General features: G+C 41.3%; 1 protein-coding gene across 1 annotated transcript in view; it reads right to left on the bottom strand.

The window, feature by feature from the left end:
• Positions 1-9770: 9770 nt before the first annotated feature.
• Positions 9771-23539, bottom strand: part of ccdc102a (coiled-coil domain containing 102A) — a 40168-nt gene continuing 26399 nt past the window's right edge. Inside the window, exons 9-10 of the mRNA XM_088333535.1 lie at positions 16591-16694; positions 9771-15276 (exon numbers count right to left, since the gene is read on the bottom strand). Coding sequence (XP_088189661.1) covers positions 15147-15276; positions 16591-16694 — 234 coding nt within the window. The 3' untranslated portion in view covers positions 9771-15146. The remainder of the gene's footprint in view (positions 15277-16590; positions 16695-23539) is intronic.

The following is a 23539-nucleotide window of genomic DNA, read 5'->3' on the forward strand; positions in this document are numbered from 1 at the left end:
TTTTGTCTAGGAAATTTTCATAAACAGCACAGTTCATGTCATGGGAACCTGTCGTGGGTTCAATCCAGCTCCAGACTTCCTGTGCGGAGTTTGTATGTTCTCCCCGTGCTTGCATGGGTTTCCTCCCACGTTCCAAAAACATGCATTTCAGGTGAATTGGCCGGTCCAAATTGTCCCTAGGTGGGAATGAGCGAATGAGTTGTCTGTCCCTGTGTGCCCTGCGATTGGCTGGCAACCAGTTCAGGGTGTCCCCTGCCCACTGCCTGGAAATGGCTGGGATGGGCTCCAGCCCCCCCGCGCCCCTAATGAGGACAAGCGGTACGGCTAATGAGATGAGATGAGGACTCGTGGATTTGCTGACGCTGAACGACAGGTTATGTTTTGGGAAGCCAGACATCAAGAAGCTGTGTTGTGAGAACATTGGGCGCAAAACAACTGCTTGGCACGCCCATGGGAGGAGCCGAGACGCCATCTTGCGGGGAGACCTGGGCCAAGAAGAGAAAGCTAAAGGACTTCAGAAGGGGGCTTCCCGCATAGACTCCAACGTCACTTCTTCGGCCGTCTCCTGAGTACACTTAGTTCTTCTGTTAGGAAAATAAATCCGCCCCGTGTGAAATGTCGGCTTTCCTGGTCATTTTTTTTTCTCTCAAGAAACGAACGCGCATGATTGTTGCAGCAATGTAGGTTGTGTTTGGTTAATGGAGTCAGATAACTACCGTATTTTCCGCACTATAAGGCGCACCGTGTTATAAGGCGCACCTTCAATGAATGATATATTTTTAAACTTTTTCCATACATAAGGCGCACCACATTATAAGGCGCTATAAGTGCATGCTGGTTTAAGATCAGGTAATTGTGCAATTTTGTAATTGTAATCCTGTGCAGTCCTTCGAGACATTTTTGTGATTAAGGGCCATATTAATAAATTTGACTTGGCTACAGTAGAGGATGTAGTTACGTTATGCAACCATTAGATGGTGCCGCGCTAAAGGGAATGTCAACAAAACAGTCAGATAGGTCAGTCAAACTTTATTAATAGATAACAAACAAGCTTTCCACAACTCCATTCACTCCCAAAAAGAATAAACAGCCGTTTTATTATTTTCTCTGAGGTAAAGAATTTTCGTGACATATCTTTAACATCTTTGAACAACAGCAAGGCATAACATTTTACTTTTCCTCCATTTAGTCAACACGCAAAAAAATGTTGTTTTGCCGGAGATCAAAGCCAGGAGAGAGAACTTACCATGTGTTGTGAGTCATAATAATTTTATTCATATTTAGTGTATTTTGTCTTTTATTAGCATATTTGTTATTGGAGTCATCCAAAAATAATTGAAAGTACAGTAATCAAGTTAAAGTAACCCTACCCAACCCTGTTTATCCAAAATTTACAACATACTCACAATATTTCAACTTTTTAATCCATAAATCAAGTTTTCTAATTACATCCAAATTGAAAAGCAGTGGAAGTTATTGATCAAAAACGCTACACTTTCAGAATCATCGGCCTCAATGTCAGGTCACTCGAGTTTCCTTTAACCCTCGAGGAACGTGAACAAGTGAATGCAATGTGGTCTATTACAGTTTCGTTCTTATATTTGAGCATGAGTCATTTAATATGGTAAGCCCTACAGTCCGGAATTGACAGTTTTTAGCAGTCAGTACTGGATTGGAAACACATTCAAATTAATTGACGACTGAATTCAAGTTTTTGGTTTATTTTTTCATAGCAATAGTTATTGTTAAATTTTGAATATATTACAAATGTAGCGTTTACCAAATTGTTCGAATTACTTATCTGACTCCATTAACCAAACACAACTTACATTCGCCTAACGTTTCTTTATGGAAAAATGAACAAGAGACCGGCATTTCCACAAGGGGGCAGATTTAATTTCTTAAATAATAAACTAAGTGAATTCCATCGAATTAGCCGAATCAGCCGAATTAGTGTCGCTCTTCGTCGAGCCTTCACAAGCCAGCACGCCGGCTCCTCCCATGGGCGTGCTGACTCCTCCCACGGGCATGCCGACTCCTCCCTCGGGCGTGCCGACTCCTCCCATGGGCACGCCAGGTGCCAGCTTCACCACCTCCTCGCCGAAAGGGCGTCGCGATGTCTAATAAACTCATATCAGCAGAGCGCTTCTCAAAACAATGTCTGACGTCCTTCGTCAGCGCCCTGTTATCAAAATTCCCCAGCCAAAACACTCAGCACGTGGAACCTGTCATCGAATTTAAGCCTTCTCTGTGAAAAATGTTCATTGCATTCAATAAATGTAACTTGTATAAAATCCTTTATAGTAAAATGTATAAAATATAAAATCCTTTAATATGTCAAATTTTGCAAATTCGTTTTGACTTATTTTTTCCTTTGTGTACTTTGATGATATGGTTCTGCTCAAGGTGGTGTGAGTCAGTAATCAATTGGGGACATGTGGATATCCTAAACTTGTTTCCTTGGCTTGGTGCTAGTGCATTGCCTCCATGCTATCTGTATGTTCTCTCTCGCCCTCTTGCTCTCACTTGCTTGGCATTACCTTATTTGGTCACTCCTTTCCTAGCTCTAATTCCCATCCTACACCTGGTGTCACTTGTTACTCTCCAGTCACACCTCTCTCTCTTCACTATCTAAACTTGTTTCCTTGGCTTGGTGCTAGTTCATTGCCTCCATGCTATCTGTATGTTCTCTCTCGCCCTCTTGCTCTCACTTGCTTGGCATTACCTTATTTGGTCACTCCTTTCCTGGCTCTAATTCCCATCCTACACCTGGTGTCACTTGTTACTCTCCAGTCACGCCTCTCTCTCTTAACTGTCTAAACTTGTTTCCTTGGCTTGGTGCTAGTTCATTGCCTCCATGCTATCTGTATGTTCTCTCTCACCCTCTTGCTCTCACTTGCTTGGCATTACCTTATTTGGTCACTCCTTTCCTGGCTCTAATTCCCATCCTACACTTGGTGTCACTTGTTACTCTCCAGTCACACCTCTCTCTCTTCACTATCTAAACTTCTTTCCTTGGCTTGGTGCTAGTGCATTGCCTCCATGCTATCTGTATGTTCTCTCTCGTCCTCTTAATCTCACATGCTTGGCATTACCTTATTTGGTCACTCCTTTCCTGGCTCTAATTCCCATCCTACACCTGGTGTCACTTGTTACTCTCCAGTCACACTTCTCTTCACTATCTAAACTTGTTTCCTTGGCTTGGTGCTAGTTCATTGCTTTCATGTCACGTACCAACACTCCTCTAAGCAGTTTGCCAGTGTAACGCGTCCAAGCATCCCATTATCCTTTTACTAATGTATTTTAATCACGTTTTTTCCAATTACTTACAGAATTTCTTTAGAGATTTTGTAGCCTTCTTCACTTTGCCTAACAGATTTGATTAAAGTGATTCCTTGATTTGGGTGTGTTCTGTAGAACTGAACTCCTAAAACTTTTGTTACTTTGTTATTTAAACTTTTACACAAAGAGCCAGATAAGTATTTTTTGTGCCTTAATAAATGGTATCAACATTTAAAAACTGCATTTTAAACTTCCCTGGGTTGTCTCAATATGGTATTAAAATTGTTTTGATGATCTGAAACCTTTGAGAGTGATAAATATGCCAAAAACAGAAATCCGGAAGGGGGCACATTATTTTTTTACGGTACTGTATACAATAGCGCGGCACAGGGTCTGGGTGGTTAGCAGACAGCCCCATGGTGCAGAGGTTCAGGGTTCAAGTCCAGCTACTGCTACCTCCTGTGTGGAGTTTGCATGTTCTCCCGTGCTTGCGTGCATTCTGGTTTCCTCTCACATTCCAAAGACATGCATTTCAGGTGGATTGGCCGGTCCAAATTGTCCCTAGGTGTGAATGAGCGAGCGAGTTGTCTGTCCCTGTGTGCTCTGCGAATGGCTGGCAACCAGTTCAGGGTGTCCCCTCCCCACTACCCGATGATTGCTGGGATGGGCTCCAGCACCCCCGTGACCCTACTGAGGATAAGCGGTGCAGTTTAAATTCTTGGGAACCTCCTGTGTGGGTTCAAATCCAGCTACCGGACTTCCTGTGCGGAGTTTGTATGTTCTCTCCGTGCTTGCATGGGTTTCCTCCGGGCACTCTGGTTTCCTCCCACATTCCAAAGACATGCATTCCAGGTTAATCGGCCGGCCCAAATTGTCCCAAGTGAATGAGTTGTCTGTCCCTGTGTGCCCTGCAGTTGGCTGGCAACCAGTTCAGGGTGTCCCCTGCCCACTGCCCGGGGACAGCACCCCGCAACCCTAGTGAGGATAACCGGTGCAGATAATGGATGGATGGATGTATACTGTTGGAATTAATTATCAAAATGTCTCGTTTACCAAATTGTTCGAATTAGTTATCTGACTCCATTAACCAAACACAACCTACATTCCTCCAACAATCATGCGCGTTCGTTTCTTGAGGGAAAAAAAATGACCAGGAAAGCCGACATTTCACACGGGGGCGGATTTATTTTTCCTAACAGAAGAATTAAGTGTACTCAGGAGACAACCGAAGAAGTGACGTTGAAGTCTGTGCTGGAAGCCTTTTTCTGAAGTCCTTTAGCTTTCTCTTATTGGCCCACATCTCCCTGCAAGATGGCGTCTCGGCTCCTCCCATGGACGTGCCAAGCAGTTGTTTTTTGTTCTCACAACACAGCGCCTTGATGTCTGGCTTCCCAAAACACCGCTCGTTCAGCGTCAGCAAATCCACGAGTCCTGTTTATCAAAATTCCCTAGACAAAATAGTATGCTTTTCGAACCGAGTCAATCGTCTAAAATCCTTTATAGTCAAATGTATAAAATCCTTTAATACAAAAGCAAATAAGAAAAAAAAAGGAATGATATCAGATCCCTGAAACAGCAACAATTGTATTTTACTCGATACACATGTCGATCCACATAGAAGTTGTAAGCCATTCGTCCATGCTGTATGTGTTACTGGCCTCACAGGAAGGTGGTGAAATAAATAATCCAGGGGGTGAAAATTAAATTGGGAGGTTGCACTGGACTTTTCCGCACACACGCACTGAAAAAATAAAAAAAACTCACAGACTCTCACAGCAATATAGCGTCTTGCCCAGTCAACAGTTTTTAGCATCATCTTTACTGTCAACATGGGATCAATCAAATCAACACCACCCTCTCTTAATAGCCTGTACGGGGGCGCTGTTTTTTACGGCACAAGTTTATATTATATTAGAATCTGAATTGTCTTTATTGTCATAACGACGTAGTGGGCGATACCGGGGAATTTGGTATCGATCCGATCCGAGAAAAATACAGGGTGGTATCGATTGAAAATGTTAGGATATGTTGTTTCCATAACATGAGTTTTCCAGCTATATTAAGTTTATTATTTAATCACCACAGGATTACTTTGATAATCACATTATTCATTTTAGTTGTTGGAATTCTCATCTCATCTCATTAGCTACACCGCTTATCCTCAGTAGGGTCGCGAGGGTGCTGGAGCCCATCCCAGCGATCATCGGGCAGTGGGCAGGGGACACCCTGAACTGGTTGCCAGCCAATCGCAGGGCACACGGGGACAGACAACTCGCTCATTCACACCTAGGGACAATTTGGACCGGCCAGTCCACCTGAAATGCATGTCTTTGGAACGTGGGAGGAAACCGGAGTGCCCGGAGGAAACCCACGCAAGCACGGGGAGAACATACAAACTCCGCACAGGAAGTCCGGTAGCTGGATTTGAACCTACGCAGGAGGTTCCCATGACTTGAACTGTGCTGCACATGCGCTAACCACTGCGCCGCCGTGCTGCCCTGGTAGAAATGTATTTGGTAAAAATCCAACACCAAAAACATACATGGCATCTTGAACGGCAATTTAAAACATAAAATATGGAACACGATATTCTAACGTTACACATACTACATATCATAGACACGCTTGAATACGTCGTACTGACGTAATATATTAAGAATTATTCGGACAACTCAAACATAAATACCGTATTTTCCGCACTATAGGGCGCACCGGGTTATAGGGCGCACCCCCAAAAAATAGTTTTTGGTCCTATATCTTCCATAGATAAGGCGCACCGGATTATAAGGCGCTACAATGGGAACGTCGACAAAACAGTCAGATGGTTCAGTCCAACTGATTACCCCCTTAACATTCCCAAAGCTTGCAAAGAAGCAAATACATGTCAGATGGGGTGTCCGTACGATGTGACTCAAATGCATCGTTCCAAATATCATTCGGAAGGTTAAAGTCTTGGGATTCAAGAAATGCCAACCATTCCTTAGTTTCCGTTTTCTTTTTCGCTCGCAACTTTACTGTGCATATGACAATAAACACTTGGAATTGAGTTGAATTCACTCAACTCATCACAGCAACATCAAGACCGTTCTAAAACAAGATACCGGGAAAATATAAAGCCGCATAGCTCACCTAAATTCTCACGTTCAATAATGATACGCAACCATGGTCTTCTTACAACCGTGAGTGTAGTAAATCCAGGAGAGTAAAATATTTACAAATACAGACTAATGAAACATGTTTCTTTATGGCGTACCTTAGCAATTTTGCTATTCAGTCATCTTTTCCGGCCAATTGCAGGGTTTGTTTTGGCCCTCTAGCCAATCCGAGGCTCCGAATAACTTCAGCCAATAGCGATCGAATTAACGAATGATTGACACATCTTTTTCGGCCAATTGCAGGGTTTGTTTTGGCCCTCTAGCCAATCCGAGGCTCCGAATAACTTCAGCCAATAGCGAACGATTTAACGGATGATTGACACATCTTTTTCGGCCAATTTCCAGGTTTGTTTCGGCCCTCTAGCCTATCCGAGGCTCCGAATAACTTTAGCCAATAGCAATCAATTCAAATGATGATTGACACATTGGTTAGCCAATGAAACGCCGGTAGATAAATCCCAGCATACACCGCGGACTACTCCACGTTCGGGGGAAAATCGAGTCGGCGGCTGTTGCGTAAGTTGCGGGACCTTGCGATTTAATATTGAGCCATATATAAGGCGCACTGTATTATAAGGCGCATGGTCAGCTTTTGAAAAAAATTAAGACTTTTAGGTGCGCCTTATAGTGCGGAAAATACGGTAACATGCTTACCAAATTATCAGCTTAAATCCAAATCAATAAATCCAGTTAAATATTCAGCCTTAGTTTCATTTTTACCGGTAGACAACTCCCCTGACTCCGGAAGATAAGCCGCTTCCTTATTTCGGTTCAAAAAATGTCCAGGGCAAGGTTAAAATGAACATAACAGGGCTAGAGCACCCTCTTGAGGTTTAGTGTGCAATTAACATGTGAAATTATATACAATACTGACCTGTCACGGTTGCCATGGCGCCCAATTGGCCCCCGCCGTGTGTCGCCAGCTTCTGTCACGGTTGCCCACGGGTGGGGCCAATTGGGGGACAGCTGCAGCTTGTTGACGTATTGGCTCCCTGTCAGTATTTAAACTCTCATGACAGTCCCCTTTTGTCGGTCCGTCTGCAAATCTCCGTTTATGACACGGCAAGCCCTTTTTCGCCTGTCCTGCGTTTTTGCTCCTGTTTTTCTCTCGCTACGATCTGTTTGATCTCGACCATGACCCGAATAACGACGCATTTTCTGATATCGACCACGTTTTTGCTCTTCAACTCTGCCTACTGACCCGTTTTTTCCGCTCTCGACACCGCCATCGCTCGCCACGGAAGTCCCACTTCGCGTCCGAGCAACTTACACCCCGCGACCAGCGATCTCCGGATCGTGTGTGCACTCCTTTCCCTTCTTCCCCCAAAAACTGCGAGAAAGGTTACGCGAGTGGGTCCTGTCTCCGTTCTGGTTGTGACATTACCGATAATACACATTCCTAGCTCCAGTCAAAGTAAGGGAGTCACATCTTCACAAGAAACCTTTGTTCGGATTGAATCTAACTGGAATTTGAAGGTGGTGTCACAAGATTATGGCAGACTTATCAGAACACCACTTGTAACGATTGCTGGGAAAGAACTGAATGAAAGGATACATTGAAACAGCAAATGAACACAAGTAAATACCTCATTTAGTTATGTGGATAAGCATAAATTGCATTTATAACTCAATGAATGATGCGGTTATTATAGTATGTGCCGATTAAGTAATAAAAGTAATATAACTGGAAAACTACATATATATTCTACATCACAGGTGTCAAACAGGCGGCCCGCGGGCCAGATCAGGCCCGCTAAGGGATTGAATCCGGCCCGCCAGACAACACTCAGAGAAGCACAAGAGAAAAACAAGCTGCAGGTGGAAATATGTCAACTTGATGTTGCCAAAGCCAGGTGCCTCTCACAAAGACACTGTACTTGTATTTATTTCTCTCTCTCTCTCTCTCTTTCTCTCTCTTTCATTCCTTTCTCCCACTCTGTCTCTTTCTCTCTCTGTGTCTTTTAACCTTTTCTCTTTCTCTCTCCCTACCCTTTGCGCTTTCTTTTTTCTTTTCTCTCCTTCTGTCTTTCTATTTCTCTTTTCTTCTTTCTTTTCCCAGTCTCTCACGACTTTTTATCTTTTGTTTCTCACTCTCTCTCCCTCTCTTTTTCTTTCTTTGTCCCGCCCTCTCTCCTTTTCCCTCCCTCTTTCTCTTATTTCTTTATCTCTTTTTCTTTCTCTTTAATCTACTCGTCCGGCCCCCGACAGAATGTTTGTTCTATCGTGTGGCCCCCGAGTTCAAATGAGTTTGACACCCCTGTTCTACATCTTTCTCTTTTTAGCCCAATTCCGCAAGATTTCTAAACACAGCGCAAATAGACCCAGAAATAAACAATTTATAGGGTTTTGCAAACAATTAACCCCAAAAACTCATTTTTAGGATAGGTAAAAAAAATCTGGTGTTTAAAACCAAAAAAAAAAACGTTTTTATTTTTGAATTTGCACATAAAAATACAAATTAGGAAAGATTCATATAAAGTACCGTAAATTCCGGACTATAGAGCGCACCTGATTATAAGCCGCACCCACCACATTTTAAGAGGAAAACCGATTTTGTACATACACAAGCCGCACCTGTATATAAGCCGCATGCGCCCACATTTAAACATGTAACACAAACACAATATTAACCCCAACCCGACTTCAAGTCCCGCGATTGAAACTAAATGTCCTTCATTAAAGTCCACAGTCTAAAAATCACAGCCGGCAAAATGAACGGAAAATGATACCGGTACTTAAGGTTTGATGCAGACCCGCAGAGTTCGGGTCCCATTGAAAGTAATCCAAGGAAAAAAGTGTATATTTCCAAAGGTAAGGGTGGGAATAATATATCAGATGAACACATTTACTGACGCAACTCCTTTTTCTGTAACCAACTTTTTACCCCCTCTTCTTTCCTTGTCTGTCCCTCACCTTTAGCGGTCCCCACTTAAACTTGGCACCCCGTGTTTGTTCCGCCCCTCATTTTTCGTTCACCCGTGCAAAACATATCAGAATAAGTGTCTAAAATAAATACAAATAAATACATTACACAAATAAACAGTTGCGAACACATATTATACATGGGTTACACATATTTACAAAGAAAGAAAGGGTACACCGAGAGTTTTCAAAGCTTTAATAATAATAATAACAGAGCTTTGACAGGGCAGTTAATGGTAGCAACACTCGAGCGCCGCTAGCGGCCGTTAGAAAAATGACATAAATTGGCCGCATCACCGAATAAGCCGCAGGGTTGAAAGTTAGGGAAAAAAGTAGCGGCTTATAGTCCGGAATTTACGGTACCATAAAACTGCTTCCGCGTACCAGTATCAAAGAAACCAGAGTACACAGTTTCACTTTTGCAACTTTATTCGAAACGATGAAAAAATTCGCACAAAAATTGGTTTACAAAGTAAAATACTGTGGTATTTATATTGGTTGAAATGATGCATCAGCATTGAGGTGACGTAAGGTTGATGGTGTTGACAATCAAATGGTTTATTGCTTTTACGGTGCCGTGACAAAGTATTTGGCCCCTTCCTGATTTCTGTGTTTTTGTGTGTGCATGTTTATCACTCAAAAAGGTTGCTTGTTACTGTTGATATATTGTCCAGATAGCATCAGGGCTGCAAGCTTCCAGTTCTGTTTGGTACAGGTAAGGCACATTAGCAGTAAGCTAGCCGTCTCAATTAGTTTATTCTCGGAATGTTGTCTGCCTGCATGTTTTTTGGTCAACCAGCCTTGCATTTTTCTGCCGATGGGTCCTGGTTAGCCCTCAGCAAGCAGCTAGCCTGCCATGTTAATTGGTTTATTTCCGGCAGGGTTTGTGTTTGTTGCTGTGACTGTTTTTTTTTTTTTTTTGGTGTTGGCTCCCAGGTAGCCTGGCTGCTTACTGCATGTTTTTAGTCAACCAGCCTCATGTTTAACTGCCAATCCGTCCAGGTTAGCCCCCAGCAATGTTCATTGGTTAATTCCAGGCGGGGTTTGTGTTTGTTGTTGTGACAGTTTTTTTTTTTTGGGTGTTGCTCCCAGGTAGCTTGGCTGCTTACTGCACGTTTTGAGTCAACCAGCCTCATGTTTAACTGCCGATTGGTCCTGGTTAGCCCCCAGCAGCCAGCTAGCCTGCCATGTTCATTGGTTTATTTCCGGCCAGGTTTGTGTTTGTTCCTGTAATCGTTTTTTTGGTGTTGGCTCCTGGTTAGCATGGCTGCTTACTGCAAGCTTTAAGTCACCAAGCCTTTTGTTTTCCTCTTTAGCAGCCAGCTAGCCTGCCATGATCATTGGTTTATTCCCGGCAAGGTTCGCGTTTGTTCCTGTAACCATGTTTTGGTGTTGGCTCCTGGTTTGCATGGCGGCTTACTGCATGCTTTAGGTCACAAAGCCTTCTGTTTTCCTCTTTAGCAGCCAGCTAGCCTGCCATGTTTATTGGTTTATTCCCGGCGAGGTTCGCGTTTGTTCCTGTAACCATGTTTTGGTGTTGGCTCCTGGTTAGCATGGCGGCTTACTGCATGCTTTAGGTCACCAAGCCTTTTGTTTTCCTCTTTAGCAGCCAGCGAGCCTGCCAGGTTCATTGGTTTATTCCCGGCAGGGTTCGTGTTTGTTGCTGTGGCCTATTTTTGTAATTGGCTCCCGGCTAGCCTGGCTGCTTACTGCATGCTTCAGGTCGGCGAGCCTCCCTGTGTTACTTTTGCCAGTTCGCCCGATTTTGTCTGCTCGCCATTTGTTGTACCATTGCTGCACCCACTTGCGACACAACGCCTAGGCATTCGGCACAAAAACTACCAAAACTTGGCTTAAAACACTAAAAACCTTTTCGACTAGTTGACATGTAAACCAATAGGGTTGACTGACTTGCAATAGTGCTGGTGTTACTCTGGGACAGACTGTTTTCAAAATGCATTATCCCTGAAAATAATTGGAATAAACCAATGACATATATTAATATAGATATTATCTTTGTGTGGTACTAAAATTGCTTTGTTGATCTGAAACTTTTGAGAGTCATATGCAAAAACACAAAAATCAGGGCAAATACTTCTTCACGGCACTGTACGCTTAAAATATATGCGAAAGTACGTGGTTCTAGCCACATACTCAGTATGTTAAATCTGTGCATTCACACAAAGTACATTGAACACAGGTATCATGATTACAGTTTTTGGGAACAGGTACAGAGTCCCCAGCCAATACATATATAGGATATACAGTACATAAATTACAAAAATAATGAGTATCAATAAAACAAATCCAGTATTTCCCTTATCTTATCACTCTTATTTCAGCTTTTGAAGCACCAAAATATACTAGTATTCAATTCTGAGTAAATCATTTGTGCTATTTAGCCGTTATCCCTGTGTGGTGGTCAGTCAATCGCACTAAAAATTTGTGAAAAATATCTTGCAGCATGGGTTGATTCAACTTGGGCTGCGTTGCCTTAATAAATGGAATGTTTTGAGTAATGTGGCGTCGTTTTTGGCACTTATGATTTACAGCGATACCGATAGTGTATTTGCGGGATTACAAGAACCGTGTTGGTTTAAGCAAAAGCGATTGTATTATTAGCAGGATTGGAACATGTTCCTGGAACGCAAGTACTTATCTCGGGAACCGGGACTGTAATGCGTTATTGATAAGAAATTTGAGACTCAAATGTCATTAAAACATGGTGCATTACTCCACTATTTATGAAAATATTTTGGCAAAACACCATGCCCGGAAAAATAGAAATTGCTAGGACAATACTTAGCAATGGAGGATGTGTTACAGTCTTGTTTTTGCTTCCATTTTTCAACGATCAAGTCTTCAATTTCTTGTCTTGCAACGTCATTGGTGGACTTTACTTCCTGGTTCAGCCCATCTGCCTCCTCACTTCCTACTCCTGCCCATCACCACCAATTGCCAATTTGCTGTTTTGCTCATCCTAGAATCCTACGCGTTATTTTAGGTGAGGCCAGGCCCAGGGATAAGTTAGACCGAAGCCTCTTTACGTTCTAAACATAGAGTTAATTTTTGTGAAATACACCAGGTAAGAGTGGGTATCCCACCCTTGTATGTTATTGAGTAGTGAGTTAGTTAGGAACTTGCTATAATGGCTTTGTGGGAAGGGGGAAGTTAGTTGGGCTGATTAACTGATTTCATTCTTAGCAGTTTTATCTAATTCTTTTCTGTCAAGTCAAGCCAAATTTAATTTTGACGCCCTTAATCACAAAATGTCTCAAAAGGACAGCACACCATAACACCCTCCCCTGATCTTCAACCAACATGCAGGCAAGGAAAAACTCCAAAACTCAGCACGAGGGTAAAACATATTTCCACCAGTTCCTTGACCTGGTCATGAGCCGTTATGTTGATGTTCTGATATCCAATACATCTATCATTATGTTACACCGTTGTAAAGTAGGCCTAAACGTATCTGCTCAAGGTGTGTATTTCTAATCAGTTTGATGTTCCCTTTTGGCGTCTGTTAGTCTTCCTGTCTTTGTTTACGTTTCCAGAGGGGTGGTGTGTGGTCTTTTCTCTTTGTCTTAGTACTTTTCCACCCTTGTGACTTCAATAAAACACAGGGGGAGAAGTGGGGAGGGTCAGAGGGAGTTTCGACTAGCAAGCAGAGAAAGCGGGTAAATTCCTCGCTCCTCTGAGCTCCCCCTCCAACTGCAGTTGTAAAGAAAACTCAATTGGTCTCATGCCTGGTGTATTTTCTAGCGTTAGCCAACTTTTATAGCTCTCCCACAAGTAAGTTGTCTTTCTTAGACCCCACAACCGTTACCTTGTTTTGAGTCATTCTTTGCTCCAGCGCACTCAAGACTCACATTTGTTTAATGATTTCTTCTATATATCATGTTTATGGTTTATACCGGCTGAATAAATACAATAATTATCATTTGGGTTAATTCTTTTAAACGTTATTTCATACCTGGGTAAATGTAGGCTTGCGAGCTGTAAAGTGGTTTGAAACCCATATACAAAATGGATATGGAGTGTATCATTAGCAAGCTGTCAAGATTACACAAGGAATATGAAAGCTTCACCGCTTCCACAGGTTGGTGTACTGTACAAGTTTTCTTCCATTTCTTTTATGTGCTTTTTTTTTTTAAACAGTTTTATGCGGTCGCGGTTAACGGAATTGTTTCAAATAAAGTAACGGTAACTACCGTATTTTCCGCACTATAAGGCGCACCGGGTTATAGGGCGCACCCCGAAAAAATAGTTTTTGGTCCTATTTTTGACATACATAAGACGCACCGGATTATAAGGCGCTACAATGGGAACATGGACAAAACAGTCAGATAGTTCAGTCCAACTTATTACCCCCTTAACATTCCCAAAGCTTGCAAAGACGCAAATACGTGTCGAGAACACGTGCGAATGCGGTGTACGTAAGATGTCACTCAAATGCATCGTTCCATCATTCGGAAGGTTAAAGTCTTGGGATTCAAGAAATGATAACCATTCCTTCGTATCTATTTTCTTTTTCGCTCGCAACTTTACTGTGCATATGACAATAAACACTTGGAATTGAGTTTAATTTAAAAATAGACACTCCATTCCATCCATTATCTGCACCGCTTATCACAGAAACATCGAGTTCAGTCTGAAACAAGACAATATAAAACCGGGAATAGCTCACCGAAGTCATTGTGTTCATAATAATGTGCAGGCAATGTCCTCTTATATCCGTGAGGGTAGTAAATCCAGGAAAATACAATATTTACAAATACAGAATAGAAAAAAATGCTTTCTCTATGCCATCGGCCACATGCTATACGCATTCATCTTTTTCGGCCAATTGCAGGCTTTGTTTCGCTGTTTAAGCCAATGGCAGCCTGTACATTATAAAAAGGATCCGCCTCTTGACCTCCGAATAACTTTAGCCAATAGTGATCGATTCAACTGATGATTGACACATCTTTTTCGGCCAATTGCAGGCTTTGTTTGCCGTTTGAGCCAATGGCAGTCTGTAAATGATAAAAAGGATCCGCCTCTTGACCTCCGAATAACTTTAGCCAATAGTGATCGATTCAACTGATGATTGACACATTGGTTAGCCAATGAAACGCCGGTAAATAAATCCCACCATCCACCGCGTACTACTTGGCGTTCGGGGGAAAATCGAGTCGGCGGCTGCAAGTTAGTTGGAAAAGTTGATCCATAAATAAGGCGCATTGTATTATAAGGCGCATGGTCAGCTTTTGAAAAAAATAAAGGCTTTTAGGTGCGCCTTATAGTGCGGAAAATACGGTACTTATTTTTTTAAGTAAAGCGCCCAACACTGGTTATGAGGAATCTTTAAAAATGAGCTGCTTATGCGAATCAGGTCCATCCAAGGAGAGATACAGACTATATCAAACCAGTACGACACTGGTACTCCATGACAAAGGTTGACGAAGTAAGTATTTTGATGAAATAGGTTTGTTTGAAATTTAACTAAATCCATCTTCGGGTCAATCACTTTAAAAATAGACCGAAAGTAAAGTATTCCATGAATATTGTTATCGGGACTTATTGCATTTTTGTCCTATAGGCAACAAAAGAGAGCGACCCGTATGCGTTTGTTCGGTCGGTCGGTACAGTTTTTCTGCTAGAACTCTGCCCTGAGAACAAAGTGCTGTTCTGATGATAATTTTCATCACTGTAGAGAATAATGGGCTCGTCTGTTATCAACCCAAGCTTTTATATCAGTCACTTAGATATTTCTCAAAGCATTGACCCTGCACGTGTGTAGACGTGTCATCCATGGATCTGGAGCTGCTGTTGCTCCTCCTCCTCGTCACTATTTGGACCATCCGTGTTCTCGGAACTGAAGCGAGCCGATCGCATTTTACTGAACATGCCGGGACTCAGCTGCTGCCTTCGAAGTCTGCAAGAAAGATAAATGTCAGTTTCAAAATGATGTCGAGATGATATAAGAGACTTGAGTTGGATCAAGAGATCGCAGTTCGAATCCCGGCTCCTCCGTGTTACATGTCGAAGTGTCCTTGGTTAAGACACTGAACCCCTCATTTGGAAATGTGAAGCACATTGTAAAAGCGATTTGGGAAGTCTTGACTTGAAAAGCGCTATATAAATGCAGATCATTTCATTTTCATTTCATTTATTAAAGGAAAAAAAAGCAAAACGGACAAGGCAAAAACACTCTTAAATTGGCATGCAATGAATTCCACCGACTAAAGCGTCCACCTAATACCGTTTCATGGATTCTGATTGGAGGATAGAATAAACCACGTGCACGTAAGAGTATTCTGATTGGTATAGACAGGAATCACATATTTATTTGCAGTGTATAATGTTGGTCGTGCGAGTATAATAAATTAGCAATAAGGATGGTGAAACTTTGTAAACACAATGCATCTCTGTGAGAAGAACAGCAAGCTCTCGGATTGGAATTTGGGAGTGTCAAAGTCATCTTGACTAGCCAGCTAGCAGGCCTCATAGTGGCTTTTAAGTTGAAACTTTTTAATCAGAGGCAAATCCCTTGGTGCCTGAGAACTTATTCTCCTGACCTTGGACATGTTTGCGAAATCGTAAAACCACACACTTATTGAGCACTATAGAAATGTTAACGTATAAAGATATAAGAGTATAAAAGTAAGAGTAGAAAAGTATACATTGGGTATATAGTATAAAAGGCACATTTAGACCATAATGTATCTTACAATAAACATAATGAAATACGCTAAAATTATTATGAAATAAATACCGGCAGAAAAAGACATTGTGTCCCATCGCCCCCTGTTCGCAGTTTCACTTCTCAGATTTTAATTGTGCATTTTGTTCTGCATAGGCATGGGGATAAATAGTCGCCCCGCCCCGATTCTGCCTGTGCATCAATAAGGTTGTGGTCAGAGTTGAAAACGTACATAAAACAACTTGACGAACGTGCATATCTTTTTCTATTTAGTTTCTCTAAAAGCCATCACGTCAACAAAACGCTATGGACCGACAAAAGTAAAAAAGCCAGAAGAAGATGCTTTCTATCGCCAACAAACCTGGACCTCTGAGCATGCTCAATGAAGGTAAAAGGTAAAAGCATTATCACGCCATATTTCACTGCCCATCCTCCCCTGGTCCTCAGCTAAGCTCCTCTCTCATATTCCAGAGTCAGCAAGAGTATAAATTGCACCTTGATGGCGCTATTTAATTAAACTGTATTGGGTTCAGTTGCATGTCTTACCTGGACTGTAAATGTTCCAGTTGTACCTGCAGGTTCTCAGTCTGTTCTACCTGTTCATCCAACGATCTCTGTAGTTTCCTTGTCTGGTTATTGGACTCGTCCAGCTAACAAACACAAAACGAATTAGTGTGAATAATAACAAAAACTACAATAACATAAAACAAAATACAAATGGATTTCAGGTGACTTGCTAAAGGTCAAGTCATGTTTATTTATATAGTCCTATATTACAAAAAGTCTCGAAGGGCTGCACATACCACAGACTATAACAGACTATTATTACAGCATCCCCTGATCTAAAACCTACATGAGGGCAAGGAGAAACTCAAAACATGAGGTAATGCCCCTGCCAGGATGACCAGGCTGCAATGGATGTTGCAAGGGCATTTTCTAACTTGTGAAACCTGATATAGCTAATAGAGATACAAATAGCATGTGTTGAATTCATTATGAGGCTTATCTAAGGCTTCTTTTTTTTGCGACCCCAGACAATTTGTACACCCCTGCATCAAATTGAAACACCGTCGGTGTTCTCGTTTGCCCGCGTCCCTGCGTCCTAGACGCATCATTTTTGCTGGGGACGCAACTTTTTTGACACAAAATTGTCATTATTACCCGATTACTTTAAAAAAAAAATTTCAACAAAGATTTACCGCACTCCAAACTTTTCGTCAGGCAGATCCGCCATTGTTGTTTTGGTCTCGTGCCGATCTCGGCAAACGAGATCTCGTTGCTTCTAGATGACGTCATTGTTTTGCGGTTGTCGAGTGAAAGAGAAGTATGCCTCCGTAAAAACAGTTGGTATTAGGTGCAAATCAACACAAAATCGGTAATTTCTTCAATGTCGGTAATAAGTCGAAACATAATACAGAAAGTGGTAACAACGGCAATAATTCCGGCACGAAAAAAACGGCGGAGATATTCTTCAGAAGACCGCGATGGCAAGAAAAACACGTGTTATGAAGCGAACGATTCGACGAAAGATAAACAAAAAAATACTCCTAGCAAGAAAAGGACTTTTCTGCCAAAATGGACTGAATTATATTCCTGGTTACGCTATGAGGAGGATGATAATGGAGGCTACATGTTCTGTGATGCATGCACCCAGCGTGACAAAAAACTGTATTGCATAAATCATTTCGCAATACGAACTTTCAGAAAAGCACATCGGATCGGCACAACGACAATGAAAACCACAAATTAGCTATAAAAATTCCGTTGCTGCAATAGGACCTTGAGAAGGCATTACAAATGTGGCGGGACAGCAAACCACCAAGAATATATGAACTGAAAAATCTGAAGTGATTAAAACTGCATAAATATATAGACAAATATTTCAGCAATATTATTTTGTATAATGTACAGTATTTTTGGGAACTGAAAAATCTGAAGTGATAACTACTTTGTACTACCAATTAAGTGTGATGATTAAAATGAATGAATATATAGATTTATTTATATATTTACAATTTCAACACTAAATTTTGAGGACCCATAGATCTCTGTTGGGACCCATAGATTTTTGAACATGCGAGTCCCCGGGACCCATCACTTTTCACAGGTAAAATGAACACTGCACCGTGTCCCTCACATGCAGACAAAACAAAAACAACGCTGAGCGTGTCCTGGGCTTGACGAGTCGGCCTTGAGTTGCTCTCTAACGCAAACTTCCAGATCCCTCCTCCATTTTACTGACCCGACGACACGCAACCTTAAATGCTGAATGAGCCAATTGGATGAAGAGAGACCGTTTCTGATCTTGTCCTTCGCGTGTTTGTTGAATTTCGAGTGAGGAGAATGTTGTTAAATTAAGAGGCTGGAGATGAACTGCTCCTCGAGAAGTTTTTAGAGGGAGAAAATATTCTGGAGACCACCGCCAAACAAGTGTTACCAATAGTCTGTCTATGACATTTTGAAGCAAGATACCTAAACCTTTTTTGAGACGTCGTATAGGTCAATGGGAAACCGCAACTTCTGCTTTCTGCTTGCCATCTGTTCACACATTTTTGTCTTAACAGCAAATACTCAAAAGGTTCAGTTCGGTTTTTGAGGTGTTCTATAGGTCATCAGGAAACCGCAACTTCAGCTTTCTGCTTGCACTTTGATCTTGTGATTTCTTGACATCATACTGAACTTTGCTCTTTCGCTTAAAGTTACTGACATTAGTTTGAACTTGTTAATGCATTGAAAATATCCATTTATAATAAAAGCTGATATACTTCATGTACAATGGAATAGTCAAGTGTTTTGAGATCCCCAAGTTTTATAACCAATACTGGGCTGTTGGTTATTGTTTTAAAGTGTTATGTAGTCTTGAAAAAAGGCGAAAAAAAAAGGACCTCGCTAGCTTTATGGTCACTGCATTGCTAAGAGCGAAGCTAGCCTAGCATAAAACTGAACTTCTGGCGAAGATTTATGATACCTACGTGAAATGAGGTGAAGCTGGATAGTGTTCAGAATTTGCATGCTTATCTAAGGGCGTGGCAATTGTTTCGGTTCCATGGGTACATAAATGTCAACAATTCTAGACCCATCTTTGATCTTACTTAAGCGGTTGTCAAAAGGAAAATTTTGTGAGGTTATGTTGGGTTCGATCGAGCCCAGATTAAAAAGCACTTATCTAGAACATTGATAAATCAAAAACTTTCAAGGATTTGGGGATCTTGACCAGAAAAACAGCTGCAATGTGACATTGTATTGCCAAAAATCTGAAATGCATTTAATTTAGTTTTTTTTGTGTGCGCCATTTTGTAACCATGTCAAAGTTACGAGAAAGGATTTACGTTTGTCTTTGGCATTAATGAATTAAACAATTATCTCAAAGAACCAAAATTTCAGGTTTTTAGAGTTTTGTGCGTCATTTAGTCAAAAAGTCCAATTTCGGTGGCACCAAACGTGGAATGGAAAAGAATCGACATCCTTTTAAATTTTGCCATGAATGTGAAAAATACTAAATTAAATGATGACATTTCTTAAAAGTGCTTTACAGAATTTGAATCTTTGTTACTGTCTGGCGCCATCTCCTGGCTTAAAGTCATGATCCCAGCCTCAGTCAGCTTATTTATGATGTGCATGCAAGTACGTGCATTTCTTAGGTGCGCTCGAATAAACTCTTCTTCTTTCATCTTAATTTGGATTAGCTTTATTTGAAACAGCCCTTTTCTTACTTTCACCATTTTCATGCTACACTAACAAAAAAACTGCGATGAGAAGCATAAAGTCACTCTCAAACCTCCCCGTTCAAACCCAATCTTACATCGTTCCATAAATGAAATGCATCTTTCTACTGTGTACATTTATTGATTTGAGCTCTCTGTTTTGACTGATTAATTAAATATTGTATGAAGTAAAAGGACCTAATTAAAAACAAAAACATAAAAATCCACCTTGCAGGGTTCTTACAGGTGCTTGAAATCCTTGAAAATGCTTGAATTTTATTGTTGTGTTTTCGAGGATTGAAAAGTGCTTGCATTTTGGATGAAGTGCTGGATATTTATGTGACTGATATGAAAAGGGATTAAGGTTGATTCTGAAATCCTATCGGTGCGCATAAAAGTAGATTTTTTTCGCCTGATAATAGGTTTATCAATCTTGTACAGGACTGGTCATGAAACTGAAATAGAAAAAAAAGAGAATTATTAAAACAATATTAACCAATCTTAGATTATGTCATCCAACACCCTAGACCAGGGGTCGGGAACCTATGGCTCGCGAGCCATATATGGCTCTTTCTATGAGTATCTGTGGCTCAGAGACCAATTTGATTGCATGCAAAATGTCTCCATCTTGTTCAAAACCGGGATTGTCTATCCTATTCAGGTACACGTAAAGCCAAACCAAAGCTAAATGCGAAGGAAACACTTCGCAGTATATATAGGGCACGTTTTTCACTACAATTTACAGTCAAGGTGTCACACAAAAAAAGGGGAAAAAAAACTCGTTTTGGCTGTACAACGCTAAAGAATCCTTTATTTAAAAGTTCACTATATAATCTGTGTTCAGTGTTCAGATACTTTATGATGAATCCACAGAACTGTAAATACGCCAAAACACCGGAAGAGAACTTAGTCATTTGATTGGGTGAGTGGGAGGGATGGGTGGAGCTATGCAAAAAGTACAAGCATTCCCTCCCATCTCTCGCCAAAGGTAAGCACCTAAGGCTCCCTATTCTCAGAATGTTGTGACGTTTTTACAAAATAAATCCTTGCATCTGGTTTTGAAACCAATATGTATGAAAAAAAGGGTCAAAAGGAGTTTAACCGATCTTGAGTAATTGCAAGAAAGAGACAAGTTTAAAGTGGTCTGTTTGTTGAATTTGGGACAGGGGCTCTGGCATTATTCTCTTTTCATAATTTTTATCAAATCATCAAAAATAAATGTGCTGAAGACTAAGCTTTTGTCTGGGGCGCGGGTTTAGCAATTTAGTAAATTTGTCTCATAATATATGGTGTGGCTCTTTCCCAAAATAAAATTAATATTTTTTGCTTTTATGGCTCTTTGAGTCAAAAAGGTTCCCGACCCCTGCCCTAGACCGAGTGCATTAAGAGTGTTCTTTGACTACAATTTTATGCTAAAAAGATTTATGCATTAAAAGTGGAGTGCGTAGTTAGAGGTGTCCTTAAAAAGTTCAAAAATAAATAATTTCTCTACGGGTGGATGCTAACGAGTACATGCTAATAGATACCAGCTAGCGACTTTCTCAAGGTTTCTTTATTTTCCTCGTGTTGAGGTTTTGAGTTTTTCCTTGCTTTCATGTAGGTTTTAGATCAGGGGATGCTGTAGTCTGTGGTTTGCAATATTTTGTGGTCTGTGATGGGACTCCTTGTGATAAAGGGCTATACGATAAACATGACTGGACTTTATGTGTTACGCGACCCAACAGTGTTGCTAAACGTAAGATAAAAGAAGACATACAAGCTCTTTGAACTCATTTGGCCATTATTAACCCATACTAGAGAAAATATTCTACGTTAGACTTTTTTAAGGACACCCTAAACGTCGCACACCACTTTTAAGATCGAGTATTTAGAAAATGGATAAGTGGATAAAAAAAGAAACTAGCAAAAGTGGCTGGTTAAAATCAGATTTACAGTGTACAAAGCAGGGGTCAGCAACCTTTTTGGTGGAGTGCCACTTTCATATTTCCTTGTAAATCAGTGTGCCACACCAAGATTAATGACTCGCACAACATTTCTTTTGAATCCAACAGAGCTGCCATTTTACACCAGACCAAATATACAACATGGATATGCATTGAAATCGTATAAATGACCAATTTATATTCCACTATTCTTCTTCATCAACTAACTAAAAAAATGAACGTAAACAACATGTGGAAAGGCCTGAAGCCACAAGAATTAACCAGAATCAACCATTCTTCATCAACTATAAACTACAATCAAAAAACAAGTAATATGGACAGCTAACATACCATTCATCAATGATATAATGTTGCAGAAAATATCAAAACTTGAAATAACAGCGGCAAAGCAGAAGGCACGCACGCACGCACACCCTTTTTTAAAATATTCGCCATCAGTAAATGGTTTTCTGTGCTTTGAAATGCAGTGAGCAATGTGACAGCTTGCTTCAGTGGTGGCGGTTTTAACGATGACAAAGGTCTTCAGGGTCTTTGTTTGTTTGCCGTACCTGGACACTGCGCGTTTTAATTTCTCTACCATGTCGGACATATCCTTGAATTCATGTTCATGTTTCGTCTTGTAATGACGTGTAACACTTGATGTGCGAGGTACAACGCTCTCGAGGCATAATGCACAAACAGCACGGTCATTTTTTGGGACAAAGCCCCAGTCATCTGTCCACGCTGGATGAAAAGAACGAGATTTTTTCGCTGGAGGAGCCGTCATGATTCGTACATTTATCGCGATCCTGTGTTTCTGTGGCTGGGTTAAAACACGGATCTCTCCTCGGCGCCGCGCAGTCACACTCACACACGAAGCAGAGGACGAGCGCCGCTACCGTAAGCCTCTGAATTACACAGCGCGCAACAGAAAGTGTCTAAATTTTAGGTAAAAATGCGCACTTTAAAAAAATAATCATTATTATTTTGCCGTGCGCTCGCGTGCCACTGGTTAACCCCTCGCGTGCCACTGCTGGCACGCGTGTCATAGGTTGCCGACCCCTGATATAAAGACTTTACTGTAGGTGTGTCAAAGTCAAATGGACAACAAGGAATTTTGAAAATTATGATAATGCCATTGGGCAGCACGGCGACGCAGTGGTTAGCGCGTGTGCTGTACAGTTCTGAGGTCGTGGGAACCTCCTGCGTGGGTTCAAATCCAGCTCCCGACCTTACTGTGCAGAGTTTGTATGTTCTCCCCGTGCTTGCGTGGGTTTCCTCCGGGCACTCCGGTTTCCTCCCACATTCCAAAGACATGCATTTCAGGTGAATTGGCCGGTCCAAATTGTCCCTAGGTGTGACTGAGCGAGTGAGTTGTCTGCCCCCGTGTGCCCTGCGATTGGCCGGAAAACAGTTCAGGGTGTCCCCTGCCCACTGCCCGATGATTGCTGGGATGGGCTCCAGCACCCCCGCGACCCTACTGAGGATAAGCGGTGCAGCTGATGAGATAATGCCATATTCATACCTGCCAACTTTTGAAAGTGAAAAAGCCTAGTAACTACGGCCGGGTCCAGGACGATGCCGGTGGGGAGGGGTGAATAATCAAAATAAAGATCTTTAATGTATTTAATAAAACAAAGTCTTAGAAAACCCTCATATTTTTCTTTTCCTTTTAATATTTGATACAATAAGAACCAAAACATTTTTTTTTTAATCATTGAAGTAATATTATTCAGTGTTGGTTCTAGGGTTGGTTTTCAGTTTAATTTGGAAACTTTTTATTTGAGATATTCCAATATATTTGTAAGTGAATAATTATATAATTGATTTTGATCAGTTTCGATATGAAATAATAATATTTTTGAATAA

The sequence above is a fragment of the Urocampus carinirostris genome, chromosome 4, assembly GCF_059441175.1.
Source record: "Urocampus carinirostris isolate Australia breed hairy pipefish chromosome 4, RoL_Ucar_1.0, whole genome shotgun sequence".
Taxonomy (NCBI): domain Eukaryota; kingdom Metazoa; phylum Chordata; class Actinopteri; order Syngnathiformes; family Syngnathidae; genus Urocampus; species Urocampus carinirostris.